At 43.4% G+C, this 17,011-nt stretch overlaps 1 protein-coding gene across 1 annotated transcript in view; it reads right to left on the reverse strand.

The window, feature by feature from the left end:
* IQCA1 (IQ motif containing with AAA domain 1) overlaps positions 1-17,011 on the reverse strand; it is an 85,113-nt gene that overhangs the window by 15,074 nt on the left and 53,028 nt on the right. The window contains exons 9-14 of the mRNA XM_042822045.1: positions 15,332-15,407; positions 10,340-10,446; positions 10,047-10,142; positions 5,987-6,045; positions 4,373-4,455; positions 2,137-2,244 (exon numbers count right to left, since the gene is read on the reverse strand). Coding sequence (XP_042677979.1) covers positions 2,137-2,244; positions 4,373-4,455; positions 5,987-6,045; positions 10,047-10,142; positions 10,340-10,446; positions 15,332-15,407 — 529 coding nt within the window. The remainder of the gene's footprint in view (positions 1-2,136; positions 2,245-4,372; positions 4,456-5,986; positions 6,046-10,046; positions 10,143-10,339; positions 10,447-15,331; positions 15,408-17,011) is intronic.

A 17,011-nucleotide genomic window follows, 5' to 3' on the forward strand; every position in this document is an offset into this window, starting at 1 on the left:
TGGTAGCTGCATGCTGCAATGCAAGTGACATGTCTGCTTGCAGAAAGTGGATCCATTTTCTGTTCTCTTCATTTCATTTGGTTGAGCATTTCTGGTTGCTCTGCTTTGCTTGTAATGGGTGCTCAGTACTTCCAAGTGTGCCTCGTTGCCTGCTGTAGGTAAGTTCAGTCTGAGCTGTAAGATATCTGCTCCATCACCTGGGAAAGCCTGGCAGAAATGCTTGTAGCACAGTTCAGGTGCTTGATGGTGATAGAAACTCAAGTTTTAAGAACTTCCTTTCAAAGAAGGGTTTCTGATGAGGCAGACAGGCAGGCAAGAGTGGTACTGAACAACAAATCCAGTGAGGCTCCTCATCTGTGTCCTGAAGGCTGAACACTCTGCATGGATGTCAGTGATAAGTGCCATTACTTCAGCACTGTGCAGGATCCAGTGAAGTTGTCAGCCACCCAGCCTTTGGTACAAAATGACCAAATATTAATAATCTATTACTCTTATACATGGATGTGTTATGGAGGGGAGTAGTGAACTCCTCTGTGGTTGAAGATGAAGTGTATCTTCTACCATTGTCTCCTGCTTATTTCAGCTGCTTGTGTTCTCAGTGCTGTTTCAGCTGGAACTTTCCTTGCTCTCAGGTGAAAACCTCAAGAATAAACTGTACACAGTGATATAATGATTAACTAGTTCTGAGACCAATTAAGTGAAATGTCATCCATAACAGATTGCCCAGAAGGTGAAACCGTTCCTGAGACTTTCTTGGCTTGGGAAATATTTTTTTTAATTCAAAGGCATTTTTCAAACTCCTATTGCAAGTATGCTGTTTGCTTAACTAGTCCAGGGTCTCTTCTCTTTAGATGTTTTTGCCAGTTTCATAAATGGTAGAAAATTTACAGGCTTTCTTTCCCCCCCGCTTTGGGAGTGTCTTGGGGCTTGATTTCACTCGATTAGATGGTGTTAAAACATAACCTTGGAGTTATCTGATATGTGAAAAACCACATGGAGTCAGTGAGAAGAGGGATAACAGCTCAAGTCTCCCAGCTGACTGCAGTCATGCCTGTGGCCAACCCCTGAGCGTTACCCCGAACCAGATGGGAAGACTGGCTAGGGAGAACAGTGTTGGTGCTGGTAGCATCGTGTTCCAATAACTTGACTCTTCAGATTGAGCTGATAAGCAGAATGAACACTTCTCTTGGGGATAAGAGATGTTTCTCCCAAATTTCAGATGAAGAAGGGCTGTTGCACTGAACTTTGGGGCATGCTGAGCTCCTCTGGTGGGCACTGGGTCCTCTGGTGTGTGCACCCCAAACAGCCCAAGTGATTGTCTTTCTGGAAGGCATGCAAAGGGTGGGGAGAAGCAGAAGGCTGTGTCATCTTTGCTCCATTTGCCAGAATGGGAAGCACTGAGATGCTGTTTTGCCCATATTAAGGGGATGAGCAGACAATGACACGGCCTGGGGGTGGATAAGGCCAGTTAAAATCTTCCCCAAAATCAAACCACAAATCGAAAATGATGCAAATGAAGTATAGGAGGCCCTTGAGGCAGGCACTTCTTGCAATCAGTGGAGCTTGGCTTCGTGCCATTCCCAAGCAAAATATGAAGCAGACTTTGCATTAAAAATGAACAACCTAACCCAGCAAAGCTTTGCTGGATGCTGCTTAAGTCTGGCATTAAAACTGCAAGGGCATATTTAAGTGCTCTCTCAGATGTCCAAAACATACTCAGACTAATTCCTTAAATGATTGCATTGTTTGGTACTGAGTAACATTAGCCAGCTTGTAAAAGGTAAATTGCAACCTTGGCCCTTCCCTTAACTTGATTAATTTTGATCACTGGAGCTTGTTTTAGCTATTATCTTTCCCAAGTGATTTCTTTTTATGTGCTGCCATTCACAAACTGTTAACATGAGAACAGAGATGGTATGGAAAGGCAATACCTGACAATAGCATGTGCAAGCTCCTCAATGCACTATTAAAATGATACGGTCTTCACTTGGAATGCCTAATTGAAAAACAATTACCCTGCAAAATGCTTTAGATTACCATTAATCAAGCGCTGTCAAAGCCAGTAAAAATGCATGTTAGCAACAGGAAGCAAAGCTATCATAGCCTGCCTTGCAGTGATTGCTGCAGTGCTCTTACCTAATGGCAGTATTCCATACAGTGCTATTAGCTGTCTGATATCAGCAAGAGAGGGCATGGGCTCTACGTCCACCTGATGCAGAGTGGTCCCCAGATAGCTGTATTCACCTGTGGGGAGGAAGCATGGGATTAATCAATGTGACACTGTGTTTTTATAAAAAGTATAACTCAAGGAACGTGGAACTGCCATGGGAAATGCTGAGCCATCATGGGATGGGTTCTCAGATGGGGGGCAGTATTGGGAGTGTGACCCCGAGACATTGGAAAGGGGAATGGAATGAGGAACACTGAACACACTGTGGGTTCTCCCTGCTAACCAGGCTGTAGGTGTTCAGTCAGTCTTGAATAACCTTTTCAAGAAACGTTGTGAGGAAGAACAATTAATAGTGCTGCAAATCACGCTGCTGGCAAGTGGCTTCCAGACTTGGGCTTTTGCAGAGCTGGGATGCTGGTGAACTGCACTCTACCAGAAGGGTTTTGTAAAAGCAGGAAGAGACTAACACCTTTCCTCCTGACTGTGGCTCATCTCGACTTCGTGCCATGTGAGACATTTAAGTGCTTCTCCTCATTTGGTGGGGATTTCACTTTGTAGTTCACCTTTTTTGTTCAAAACCAACCCCAAGGAAGCGAAAAATCACTGACATTTACTGAAGTGATCTAATCTTGCCTCAGCTCTTGTTACAGAGCTGTGGTCGCATTGCTTGACCTGTCAAAGTCCATCTGGAAGGTGTGTTGGAAACCAAAGAGCCAAAAGGACAGGGATACTTGTGATAACTGAGTTGGTGATTGTTTCTTAGTGTAAGTTGTGTAATCATGATGAATACTGGTGAAGAATAGCAGCATTTATGTTCTATTGGAGATAAAAAGGGGAAGCACGAGGGCTTTCAGAACTGGTAGGTCAACATTGGCCATGTGAGGGAAAGTAGTGATTTGGGGCAAAAAGGCAGATGAGTTGTGGTGCAACTGCCCCTCCCTTCCGAAGGATGAAATTCACTTCAGGTTTTATCTTTTATTTAAGGAGAAATCAAAAGAACCGGATAGGAATTAATCTTCACAGATTTAATTAGAAGGCATCAAAGGGTTTAATTGCAACTGAACATAAATCACAGCGGATATTCTCTGACTAATTTAGATAAGGTCACCAAGAAAATTAGTTCAGCGATGTCGGTTTGTCATAGAGAGGGACGTTTTGGTGTCTTTACTCGCTGCGCAGCACAATTCCACCCTTTGTCCTTTTCCTGGGAGCTGGGAGTGAGTGACCTTCCTTGGGCTGCAGCCCTGTAGGAGCAGAGCAGGTGAGGACTGATTTTTCTGCAGGCTTTGTGCCCTTGGGTATTTAAAGGGAGAAATGCAGCGTTAAGAAATTACTTTAAAGTCCAAACCTTGCCCAACTTCAAACACTTTCTGTCTCTTGTTCTGGCAGCTTAAGCAGCATGACTGCTGTTTGGAAAGGCTACACAGACAGCCTGAGACACCTTGGTACTATGATGCGATGGGGACCTGTCATAAGTGTGGGTAACCAGATGGGCATTGCTATACTCTGCATTTTTGTGCCCAGGATCTTCTGCTGGCAAGGAGTGTTATTGATGTGACTTGGAGCAGACTTTGCATAGCCAAGAAGCCAAGATTCAAACCTCCCTTGACCTTGAAGATGGACCAAGTTCACCCCAGCTTGCTCCCCAGTTTGATATTGTCTGCTCTTCATCATTATCTGTTAGCCAAGACGTGCTCTCCAAACAACTGCACTTGGGATGTCTGCTGGATAGAAGCGAGTTTGGGAAGGACAGACAATACTGGTTGGGCAAGAGGATTCTGAAATGTAGAACTAGGCAGAGGGCCTTTCATTTGAACCAAAGCCCAGATACATCTCAAGGTTCAGGCAGGTGGAGGGAAGGGGCTGAGTTCTCTCTACCTCCTGTGTGCTCCTGAGAGGATGCTCTGGTTACACCTCAGATGGCTTGTGCCATCACACGCCACCCAAAGCCTCCAGGTGCTTGGAAACAGCACCAGCTCTACAAGCAGACCCAGGCTTCAGGAGCAGAAGTGAAAAGCATGAGGCACCCCTAAGGAGCAGACATGATTTGCATACGTTGCTTTAAGGTATTCAAGTAGGAAAGTCCTGAAATTGTAATTACTCTTCAACTCGTTCTTGACAGGAAACAGAGGTTGGTGAACCTTGAATGGCTGAGATTTGGTCAGATTAAACATCGTATTAGCTGTAAAATGTATACTTTACCAACATAGTCAGAGAGATTCACTGGCTTGGCTTTTATTAGTACTCCTTCTTCTGCCAGTTCCTTGTACAGAGAATCAATGGTCCTGTGGGCAAGAGGCATCACTCAGAAGTTCTGGGGCACTGTAAATAAAACCTCAGTCCTTCAGCAACTGAGCTAGCTTCACAGTTATTAATGCTTCCCCTGCTTTATAAATGTACCTTGAAGCCTGGAGTTTGAGGTGATCAGCTCCATCAATATGAAATCAATAAGCATTGCTTTGTACGTTACAGCAGAGTCCTTTGCTCCCCCTTGCACACTCCTGCACTGCTCCCATTACCCACTTTTAGGTGATGTGAGATCAGTTATGACTCATGTAATAGACTTGTTCATTAATATCAATTACTGGGAAATTATTTTTAAATTATACAATAATAGCAATCCTAACACTACTATACCTATTCACTTAGCTCTCCAATTAGTAGTAATTCATTAATTCTTCCTGGAATTTATTCTGTTTGCAATAGAGTCACCTCCAGTCAGGAACATACTGGCAATGACTCAAGCAATCAGTGATCCATCTACTGCAGTGTTTGGGTGAAGATGGCCAGAGGGTTGGGGGAAGCCATACAGTAGAAACTATGACATAACTTGTGCAAGGGAAGGGTTTCTTCCTGTCTCTACCACTAGTTGGTAAGATTCAACATCTTTATGTCTGTAGTCAGTTTCCTCCTTGGCCTCTCTTTTGGAGATCCATCTGAATATTAACTTCAGTGACATTTTTTGGCCTTAGATTTTACACATTGACACCGATGCAAGGACTTTATGCAATGATTGCAGCTATCTGAAGTTCTTGTTATACTCTTAGTGTAAATAATATAGATCTGAGCCTTTTTAGGTCTCTTACCATACCTGTACTTTTCACATTCTCTCATTTCAATATCTAAGCTTTTTCTTTCTGCTACCCATCTCATTGGTATGTCTTAGTATTGCTGCAATAAGAATACATAATAGAAGCTCTCAGCTGGACAATAATATTGTCCCTATATGTATTTGAGGACTGTAGCCTTTTTCCATTTCAGCTGGGAGGCTTTATGCTTATGTATCTAGCAGCACAATTGACATGGCAGTAGTAATAAGCAAACACAAAACCTCAAATTCTCCCAGTAAAACAAGGTTGTTCAAGAGAGCAAGGATAGACAGAAGGCTGTGAAGTCCTCTAAAACTGTTACTGATAAGACTGATTTACACAATGTGTTTTACCACCGAAGTGTGACTTGCAGAGCACAGGGCTGTCTGCAGCCTCCCTTATCAGACTGCAGCTGAGATGGGAAATCTGCCAGCCAGCCCAACCACCAGGTGCTTCTGCACCTGCAGACCCAATTGTTAATAGCTTTGGGAGGCCCATACTCTGTGTGTTCTCTACCTGTGACTCTACAGACTCAGAACAACCACACTGAAGTTAACAGAGACTAGCTCAAGTTGCAGAATGCACCTTAATTTGTGTGTGGTGCTGGAGGTGGGCTGTGTACCCTTAAAGCAGTGTTCTTTGCTCCTTTATTTGGGGGACTGTCCTTTCTGGAGGGCAGTGGAGAGGTAGTGGTGGTCTCGGGTAGAAAGGTCCTATCTTTATTTACCTGTCAGGAGTTAGATCTTCCTCCAGCTCAGATATTTTCTTCTTCCCCGCCTTCTTTTTCTGAAGATCACAGTGAGAGGCAGGAATTAGTGGCATTAGTACAGATATAGATTTATCTACTTGAACCTACTCAAGTAACATGAGGACCGCATCCATTATTTGGACATGATTTTCATTACCAAAGAACCCCAAAGGAACAATCATATCCTTGGATGCTATTGGGGGGCAAGTCAAAGTCATACCCCTGTGTATAAAAACACAGGGCATGTTCTCATTTGGAAGTGCCTCACTCACAGGAGAGGTGAAGCAGCTCTGGCTTTACCTGTAGGAACTTCTCTCCCTCGTTCCTGGAGCGGGCATAGCCTTAACCTACAGAAGAAGAAGGGTGTGGGATCCCATCTGCTTCTGCAGACACTGCTCAAGTTTTTCATGTGGTGTTAAAATACACGTGCAAGTAGCATCCCTAAGGTTCCTCTGTGTGAGCAGGACCTGGAGACAATCCTCCACCCCATCCAGCTGACTTCCCAACCTGTAGGCATCCCTTCTGCCCTTGCCTTCCTAATGCCTTGGGAAAGAAGCTCGAGGAGGTCAGAAGAACATGACCTGACTTCTTGACGTTTTCAACATGCTTTCACTATAGGAAGATGCTATATCTTAGGTGGCTGCATTCTTTATACGCTGATGGGGAGGAGGAGGAAATAAGAGAAGGAAAACATAGTAAGATGTGAATCAGTAGCATCAAGCTCCTCCATTAATTACGGCTTAGGGGATATAAAATACAGTTAGGGGTAATTAGCAGTGGAGAGCATCATTAATCCTTGTGCTATATATCAGCACCCAACACTGGTGTGCATGCAAAGTGCTTCAGTGGCACTACACACACAGGACTTGTTCTACAGCTTAAATCTAGGCATGCACTTAAATGGGTAGTAGGTCAAGACAAATTTTTTTTCTCCTTAGAATGTGCAAATGGGCTTTTCTCCTAAAGAAAAGGAGCAGGAAGAACAAGGCATGTGCAATGCTGCTTTAACGACTGAGGAAGTACTGAGATGCCAGCAGTTTATTTCTGTGCTCCTCCAGCTTTGCCTCTTTTAACCTTTCTTCCAGCAAATCAGAAGCTGCTTATCGTGGGGTCTGACTGGGAGGAAAAGCAGTTTCTACCTATGTGAAGACACTAAGCATATGGTGAATTTATTGGCCAACTGGTGGTGTCCTCGAGGCAGCTTCACCAATAAATGCAAGGCAAAACTGTACTGTGCAGTGGAAAAATGTGTTTTCCTAATCATATCAGCATTTAGGGGGAATTTGGCAAACACTGAGATGTGATAAAGGGAAATATGAATTGTAGACAATGGCTTCCCTCCAAAATGCCTTGCTGGGAGCTGCTTTTACTTAGGAAATGATAATGTTTAATGAATGTGAACATGCTCGTCGCTTATAATGGAAATCTCCTTGTTCCTATCTCTGAAATGTCAGTCTAGTTTCTGTTTAGCCATCCGTTCACTCGGTTATTTTCTGCTTTGACACATCACTGTTTAGTGAACTGCGTTTGTTATTACTTGGCAGATGACAGAAGACTCTTCTGTGCTCAATGTGGTGTCTTGTCTTGCTGTGTGGGCTCAGGAGAATGTTTTCAGTAGCTCAGAGGTTGCCATGAGCAAACACAGCCCTGGTTTGAGACTGCTGCCAACTGGGGGGGAAAGCAAAGAGAAGAGAGTGCTCTTGCTGTTCATGGGAAATGAGTGTCCCAGTCTGTGAAGTGTTGGGAGTGGATCCTTTGGATCACTTGTGATGCTGGGATAGGAGGCTGAGCTTCACTGGCTACAAAAAATCCAATGGGCCTTGTGAATCAATGTCCTCAGGCCTGTCCTGTCTTCAATTCTGGCCTTATTGCAGTTTTGCCCTTACCAAGTCTTTGGAGTGATGTCAAACTCTTTGTAGCAGCTGCTATGGTCAATCTCTCCTGGATTGAATCATAGATTCCTAGAATGACCTGGGTTGAAAAGGACCATAATGATCACCTGGTTCCAACCCCCTGCTGTGTGCAGGGTCACCAACCAGCAGCCCAGGCTGCCCAGAGCCACATCCAGCCTGGCCTTGAATGCCTGCAGGGATGGGGGGCATCCACAGCCTCCTTGGGCAACCTGTTCCAGTGCCTCACCACCCTCTGGGTGAGAAACTTCCTCCTAATATCTAATCTAAACCTCCTCTGTCTCAGTTTAAAACCATTCCCCCTTGTAATTGCTTTGCTTCTGCCTGGCTGCATCTATGTGGACATCCAAAGCTTCATTGGGATGCTAGCAAGGCATGGGCTGCTTTACCTGCAGTTGGATCTGAATCCAGTCCTTAATTCCTTTGGGGATTAGAGCAGGAAAAGCAATGTAATAGATGAGAGAGCACTCAAATGCAACTTCCATGTCAGTGGCTGCAGAAAGCTATCTGTTATCACCTACACGGGGTGCAAAGGCAATGTAAAGACAGCAGGTCTGCAGCAGTGTATGAGTGTTACACCTTCAGCCTGCTGATCCACGGCCTGCAGTCAGTGAGCTGCCACTGCATCATGCAGAGATGCACCTCTGTTTCTGTTGCGTATTCGTTCCCTCCCCTGTGAGTGTCTGAGGATCAGGAGCCGCCTGGAGCACGTCCTGCTCAGTCACAGTGCACCTCTGAAGGAGGACATCTGTCTCTGGGCCATAATGATAATTAACAGCAGAACTGTCAGTAGGATGGGATGCTTCCAGCATGGGCAGGAGCACGTAGGCTCTGCCTCAAATGACAGTGGTTGGGCTGTTGCAAATCAGGTGCAGTCTAATTAGGTGTTTCCAGGCTACCTTAATGATCTAGAGACCCGTTCATAATGAGCAGAGCAATCTGCCTTTCTGCACAAGCTTATCGTTCCTGAGGTGGCAAATGGGCTTTTTATCTTCAGGTGCTGAGAGAGTAACTCTCGATAGGATGAAGTGTCTGCTTTTAAAGTTAAGTGGTGTTTGATGGTTTGGGAGGTTGTAAATCCAAAGTTTCCCTGTGTGAAGCTGTTTGAAAAACATGTTTTGAATTGGAGAGCTCCTTACAATCCCCACCACTCCTTTTCAAAGCTATCTGAACCAATATTTCTCAGAGAAAATCTTTTGGGAACTTATTTAATTAGCACTGCTTTTCCTTCTTCCCCTCTCCCCTTCTCTCTGGCTACTGGCACAACATGGGAAAACAAAAGTTAAATAAACTCTCACCACCCAAAACCGCCCCAACGCCACTGAAGAAACAAACTGACTTCAAGCTTCGAAATCACGACATGACGTTTTGAAGCAGGGTTTTGTCCAGCTGATCTGAAGCAGCCCAACGTGTCTGCCCAGAACAGCTCACAGATTGCTGCAATGTTCAGTCTGGGCATCTTAAGCCTCGCTATTTTTGAAACTGACCTAGAAACCTAATCAGTATCACTTTTCAGAGTCGCTCCAGTCTTTCATTATTGAATTGCCCTTGCGCCTTCATCAGGTGAAAGAGCATTTCTCAAGATAATTCGAGTAGAAGTGCTGCAAAATCAAATATTTGCACACTAAAAGGATTACAGAAAAGGAACACAACACGAGATTAGGGTTGGCTATTTGCCCTGCGCCTTTTAAGTGGAACTGCTGATTGAATGGTAGGGTCTGTAAGCTCCCAGTTATTTTTGTACTGACGTGATCTCAAGTTTAAATGCTTGGGTAAGGAATTCTGGGAGCCCTGGGCTATGGTATTTTGTATATGGCAATCCTGTGCAAATAGATGTGAACGTGATGTGTGGGTAATGCATTAAAATGATGGATGTCTTGATTTGCGTAAATAAACTTGGCTTAGTCATGCATCCCCAGCTCCTTCCAAAGCAACGTAGTTAAATAAGGTGCACCTGGCTGTATGTTGCTGTAGGTAAGTGAAAAGTTTCACCAAGACATTGGAAGTGGTTGTTTGATGTACAGTTACCATCTTGCAATTGGTATCCATGAGTCTAACTCTTGCACTGATCACACTGTGGGTAGAAAATTGATGTTTACCCCCAAACTCTCACAATTTGCTGCTCTTACCTTTTCACTTTTTTTCCCCTTTTTCTTTTTGCTACTCTTCTCTCCATCCACGGCCAGCTTGAGATCCTCCAGCTTTTGTTGCATCAATTCATCCACCTGTCCAGACAGACACAATTAAATCTTTCTAAGTCTTCTGTTCTGCTACCAGCTTGCAATGAAGCGTGGAAGCAGAGAACAGATAGTGGGCACTCTGGAAGGAGGTAAGGTCAATGCCAGGACTGGTTCTTCCATTTTCAGAGAAATACACACAAGCAATGCACGTTATTAGAGTCCCCTCACTGTTGTCAGCTCACCTGCACTCTGATCTCTTCTTCTACTTCTTCCCGCTTCTCTGCTTTGATCAGCTCTGGGTCGTGATCCTGGAGGAAATCCCTTCCTTCGTCTCTGTTCTGCCAAACGGCTGTTATCCAAAAGAGAGAAAAAAGGGGGGGAAACTTACAGAAATCGTTGATTTCTTCAATTGCTTCTGGAAGCTTAAAAATAAAAAATTTAGTTGTAGGCAGCTCTTACTAAATTATTAGTGGTATGAAAGAAGCAGACTCGAGGGACCCTTACCAAGTTCAGAGCCCTGTTGTGGTAGGATCTGCAAATCTTGAGGTTAATTGTTGCTTTTTGTTTTTGTTTTTTTTGCCTTGGGCTGTAAATTGGTATTGGGTATCAGGAGGATAATAATGGGACATTGAGGCTGTCATGTGCTGGTTGTAAAGCTGAATGCCTGGAGTGTTGCTCACTACCCGCTTTGGACAGTGCGACGTTGCTTAGCCATACCACGTCTCATTTTGGCCTCTTTTTCTCTCTGCTTACCAGCATTATGCTCAATTCTTTATCAAAAAACAGTTGCAAAGGCAGCTCCTGTCTTGAGGGATGTGCTTGCTATGTGGCTTCTGGCTGGCACAAAGCAGGGAACCAGAGTAAAGTGTTGTTTATTCCAGGCATTTTTCCTTGTTCTCTCCTGGTCAATTCTTTAATGCTTAGTTAAAGAGGACTTCAGCTGTTGCAAACGTGTAGGAATTCACATGGAGTTGGAATGTGGGCCAGAAGCACTGGGATATGCAATAGACATAGGAGTGAGATGGGGCGACAAGTCTGACGAAGCAATATCGTGCATCCACCCATGAATGACACAGAGTTCATTTGGGGAGTTCTAGGCTTCATGGGCTGAAAGGTGGCTGAAGTCCTTCCCCAAAAGACACAGGACCCATCTGATAAGGCACCTTCATCTCTTAGTGTTCTCCAAAGCAGAAGTAATAAGGAGGCCAAACTCCAGGTTTAAAGCAAGCTGGTGCAGGTCAATGACCAAAAGAGCCCCTTATCTATAATAAAGTAATTAATGATATGGAGGTATGCTTTCTTTTTTTTGTTGGTGCAAACTGTAGTTTGGTCTTCAGAAAGAAAACTGAATGAAGTCTGGCAAGCTCTGTATATGTCTGAATTCTTGCTATTAGCAGAAAGTACCTTTTTAATGGAAACGCCTCTCCTCTTTCTACATTTTTTTTTTTTTTTAAAGCTAATTTAAAGGAGGACAATCCATAACTTTCACTTCCTTGCATTTCAAGCCCCGGCAGTATCTCTATAAATGACAGCTAATCTCCAGCAGTATGCACTAATTCAATTTCCAGATGATTTAAAATGACAGCTTTCTACTTTAAGACATAGGCTCCTTTATGAATCCGTTTTGTAAAGGGGACTCTTTCCTGTACCTACTGCCATTTCTAAGGCACTATAAATTCAGAAAGGCTTTCACAGTACCCATAGGAGATCATTCTGGTTTTAGCCCCGCTAATATAATACTGGCTGCTATTTCCATCCTCGACGAATTTTTCAGAGCCCAATTAAGTGCAGAGTATTTGCAACTTTACACGTGGGGAACAGTTTTTGCAGGTGAGTAGCTTTAGTTCCATCACAAAACGTGGTCAAGATGGAGAAGGACAGCGGGTTTTAGGGAACGAGGAAAGAAACTCAAAGGTATAGACATAAATTTCTTTAAATTACTCATGGGTCATCAGGCAGCATGACAGATGTCACATAATATTTCAAGAAGGAGAGCTGACTTGCCCTCGTTACAAGGTACCTCCTTCAGGGTTACCAGTTTGGAATTTCAGCCCTGGGGAAAGGGAATGTTACACGGGAGTGATGTGAATTGTTAAACACTTTCTTGCTTGGGTCAACAGGTTGCAGGTGTTTTGTTTTCACAGGAGTGCTAAGGTTTAGGTGTTTATTTTTCATGGAGGGATCTGCTGATTTCTTTTCTTTATTCTGTTCTTTCCATGATTGTTTGTTGTCATTTTGTAAATAGATTAGCAGTTAATAGCCATGGCAGACAAAGCAGTGATGCTCCTTGGAGCTGTCTTTGCTATTACCTGGCAGTGAGTTCTCTGCAGTATATTAGCAGTCTCAGGAGATGCATAGCTCATAGACATCAGATGCTACAGATACAGATACAGATGTGTTCTTTCACACATCAACAAAACACCTCAAAGTTATTTTTAAAGCGAGGTCAGAAGGCTGAGGATGTTGTCTGCAGTGGTCAGTCTGGTGTTTCGTTACAGACAGTCATGCAGCTATGAAGCTATTTTTGTGAGCGTGTGCAGTGCAATTTTATATCACCCCTTCTAAAGCAGTGCAAGCTTATATTTGGATTGTTTTATATGCAGACCTCTCCTAGCTAGCCAAAAGACAGCCAGTGCTGACATCTCTTCAGCAGCATTAGTTTTCCTTTTGCAGACTAGCAGGTAATTCAAACGAATAAGTTTTTCCCCCAGAGGGTGGTGAGGCACTGGAACAGGTTGCCCAAGGAGGCTGTGGATGCCCCATCCCTGCAGGCATTCAAGGCCAGGCTGGATGTGGCTCTGGGCAGCCTGGGCTGCTGGTTGGTGACCTGCATACAGCAGGGAGTTGGAACCAGATGATCATTATGGTCCTTTTCAACCCAGGCCATTCTAGGATTCTATAAATTTCAGAGCAGCTTGCAACTATTAATTAAAACACTTCTATTTTAAAGCATGATGCTTCTCTTCTTAATGTGACTGCTTTCTGGCAAAAGGGTTCAAAGCTTTTGACAGGAGGCAAAACCACACAGTGTCACCCCGCATTAAAGTGGGTGTTTGGGTGGAACTCCAGTTCCAACACCAAGCAAGTTAAGGACTGACTGGCTGCTGTAAAATGGGGTAATAGTGCTTTGCTGCCTTACAGCATGACGGGTTGCAAAAATGAAACCTAAGAAAGCTGAGGGGGTGATTCAGGCTACTTACATTTGCTCCACGTACGCTTTTGCTATTCCCCTGTAAAAGCAGATGTTGCTTGCACAGGAATTGCCTGTTTCCAGCAACACTATGTAAAGTAAGTGTTTGAGATAGGGCTTGGCAAATGTAGCTTAGCAACTAGTAAAACTGACAAATACAGTTTTGGGAGAACAGAAGTGTTCCTGAGTTCCACTGAGGTTTGTTTAATGGTTTTAGCTTGGTAGAGAGAAGGGGGGGAAGTGGAATGGAGACGCCTGTAAATGAGACGCTTAGAGCTTGGAGCAAACTGTTCTGCCTCTTTTTAAATGCTTAAGCAACCTAAGAATGCATCGGCCAGTCTCAAAGGATGGGAAGACTTTCCTAATTCTAAGAGCTGGGAGAGAGGTGACAGAACAAAAACATTCAGTGTTTGGACAGCTATCGTTTCAGCAGGCTGCAGCCTCATCCAGAAGGCTCTTGAAATAAATTGATTGCAGGCACCTGGTATAAATCTTACTTAACTCAGCTTCCTTACTTCAGTGACGCTTTCAAGATTTATGCAGTAATAATCTTGAACTTCTCTGAAGATTGCGACAGTAACTGAGCTATTTTGATACAACAATAGAGAAAAGCCCCAGTGTGGAAAGACCAAACTCAAGCTCCTTTTTCAAAAGAATTCTGCTGCGGAAATGAAAGCAGGCTGAAATTAAAAATACAAGAAATGGCTTGCACTGCCCTTGTCAGATGTTGCAACAGGTTTCCTTCTGGGAGCCTTGAAAACCTGAACCTCATCCATGACATTTTGTTGAACAGCCAGCAGGTAGAATTGCAATGAAGGGTGTGATAGCTGTGTGATCAGGCAGGACATAAGCATCAAGTGCTGGTGAAGGGGGCAGGAGATGGCTGCACGGAGGAATTAATAGCTGTTAACTGAGAATAAATATGGTGTTGAATAGCTTAACTGGAGGGCTACAGGCTCTTACTGTGTGTAAGACAAAACTGCAGCTACTACTTGAAGCTCGTATGAGGAGCTCATTCTGTCAGCCTCCAAAGGATGCTGCCTGTGCCTGAGCACAAGACTGTGGTGTGCCTGCAAGTGCTGTCAGTACCTAATGGTGTGGAAGAGCTATTCACACTCTAGGGACTCAATCCTGGTGCCTGAATGGGAATGTCAGCTCCCCAGACAGCTAATGTGCTGCTATAATGTCCCTGGGAGGCTTTGTGAGATGCAACACCCTCAGAACAGCTCTCCTGCTTGTACAAAAAGTTAGTGTGAGTAACCTCAACAAGTGTTATATCTCCACAGTGCTCAAAGGATGTATCTTGATAGAGGTGACAGCATATGAGCTAGGATTCAATTACAGTTTGGGTGACAAACACATTTCTCTTCCCCTCATAAGCCCCCTGACTTGTTACTTGAGATAGCTGTGGAGTATCAATCCTATCACAGGACCTTACCAGCCTCTGTGGTGCTTCTGTTGCTAACACTCACACCCAGTGCCAAGTCACTGTGTAAAGCCCCTGTGAGGTTTCCCATAACCTGCAGGAGCATGACGTGGATAAACACAAGGATTTTGTGAGTTCCCAGCTCAGCACTGCAATGAGGAGCACTAGATGCTGCAGGGACTCAGCAGAAGCAGCACTGTGGAGCACTGGGAAGCTGAGCTGCTACAGAATCGTTAAGCTTGGAAAAGACCTCTAAGATCACTTAGTCCTCTCTGACAGGGCTTTTAAATGACATTACTATTGAAATGTCACTTTTGTTGCCCTCAGAAAATCTAAGAGAGCCTCTGTATGTGCAGTGAAGCTCTTTGGTTCTTGTTGGGCCACTTTTATTCAGAAATGTACCATCGTGCATGATTAGCACAATGATTTTGAGAGACCTCTAGGAAGACTTGCAGTATTGAGGGACTCCCTTCTTAAATACCAGTTAAACTAATGTCTCCATTTCTATAATGTTTCACAGTTCAGGCAGCTGCACGGTTTGACCTTATAGGAATGACATTCAGATTGAGCTGAATGAGAAGAGCATTCCAGCTGTAATTGTTATCTTTTTGCACTGACCTTTGTATTGACTGTTTCCTTCCTCCAGTAATGGAAGGAAATTACTTGGAGCCATTTTCCAGCCCTCATCCTCTTCCTAGGTTTGTGAAAGGTGAAACAAAAAGCAGACTGTTAGTATGTGGAAACATATGTATAAGAAATTCATAATCTTCTTTGGACTTTTAAAGAATTGATGCAGTTTGAAGGAATAAGACACACCGTTTCATCACACCACCATGAAGTGTTTTGACTACAGTTCTCCAACCAGGCTCTAAAGGAATCCTCTTCAAAAGAAGAAGAGGGCGGAGTTTTAGTTTATCAGCTGATCTACTGAGGTTTCAGGAATTAAATTTAGGTTTGTTGGTTGCTTGCAACATGTAATTTAAATTACCTTGCTATTTTTTCAGTTACTCTTGGGTTGCCTCACTTCTCTCCCCAAGGAATTCCCAACTTGGCGTTAACTCCGAATGGTTGAAACCTCATTTTAATCCATAATTAGAAAAATATTGAACTTGGTGTAGTTTGAAAAACAAAATATTTTGTTTCAACTCCAGCAAAACATATGGATGTTTTCGAGCCTAAAGCAAACAGTGTTGACATGTTCCTCAAATAGCTTATTTTCATTGAATTGGTATTTCAAGTTGATAACGTTCTGGCAGGATTTTCCAAGTTTCTTCATGCTGAATCAGTCGTGAGTCCTCAAAATGTTAGTAAGGAAATAGATATATGGGAAATGGTATGGGAAATGGAGGAAGAGCCAAATGTGGATTCACCCAAGATAATATAGGTTGCTTGTGGCTTTTCTAATCAATCTGTAGCGTGTGAGTTCCTGGAATAACTAAAAGAAGCCAAAAGCAAGAACTATACATGTGCTTCTGTATCTAGGTGCCATTACATCAGCAGATACAGTTGCAGACAGGTCATGTTAATTATGAAATATGTTTTTAATTAAAAGGTATTATAGTAATTAGTCTGGGCCAAGGAGGACACGCAAAAGCATTCACCACTTCTATCCTATGATCCATAGCTATACTTCAAAGAGGTTCAGGAGTTTCTTAATCACTAACAATTTGAGTTAGATAAAAGCAAGTATTGGAGGATTTGACACTTGGAGCTTAAATTCCCAGTAGCTCTGGTGTATTCCCAGCTTCTCCAGGGTAGCATTTTCAGATGCATTCTTAGATCTGCATTAGGCATGCTCCAACTCTGCTGCCTTCTTTCAACTTTTTTTGTTACGTCTTTCAGAAAATCATTAAAATGCATTGGTCTAAAAGAAATACTTAACTGCTAAGTGTTAAAAATAATAATTAAAACAACCGAAGAGACAGCCTTAAAATTAGACTTAGTCATTTCTAACCTCAATAAAGGGAGGATGCATATTTTATTGCTAAAAATGTGACAAGTCATTTTAACTACTAGTTGAACTGATTTTATACACCAATGTAAATAACATTGTTGCATTGGTTTCAACGAGCTGAATCAAAACCACTGCATGTCCGACCACTGTTGGAAAATGCTGCTCTGAATTCCCTCTTCCTATGCTGACAGCATAGGAGTCAAAGTAAAACAAAGGAATTCTCTTCCTTTGAAGTCAGTTGATGTATTTTTCTGTGTTTGGTGGTGGGTGGATGGCCGGATGGCATGATCTTGAAGGTCTTCCCCAACCTTGGTGATGGAATCCATGCTTATTCCCTGTTATGT

This window comes from Centrocercus urophasianus, unplaced genomic scaffold (assembly GCF_019232065.1).
Source record: "Centrocercus urophasianus isolate 14NV4802_14NV808 unplaced genomic scaffold, USGS_Curo_1.0 seq_20, whole genome shotgun sequence".
Taxonomy (NCBI): Eukaryota; Metazoa; Chordata; class Aves; order Galliformes; family Phasianidae; genus Centrocercus; species Centrocercus urophasianus.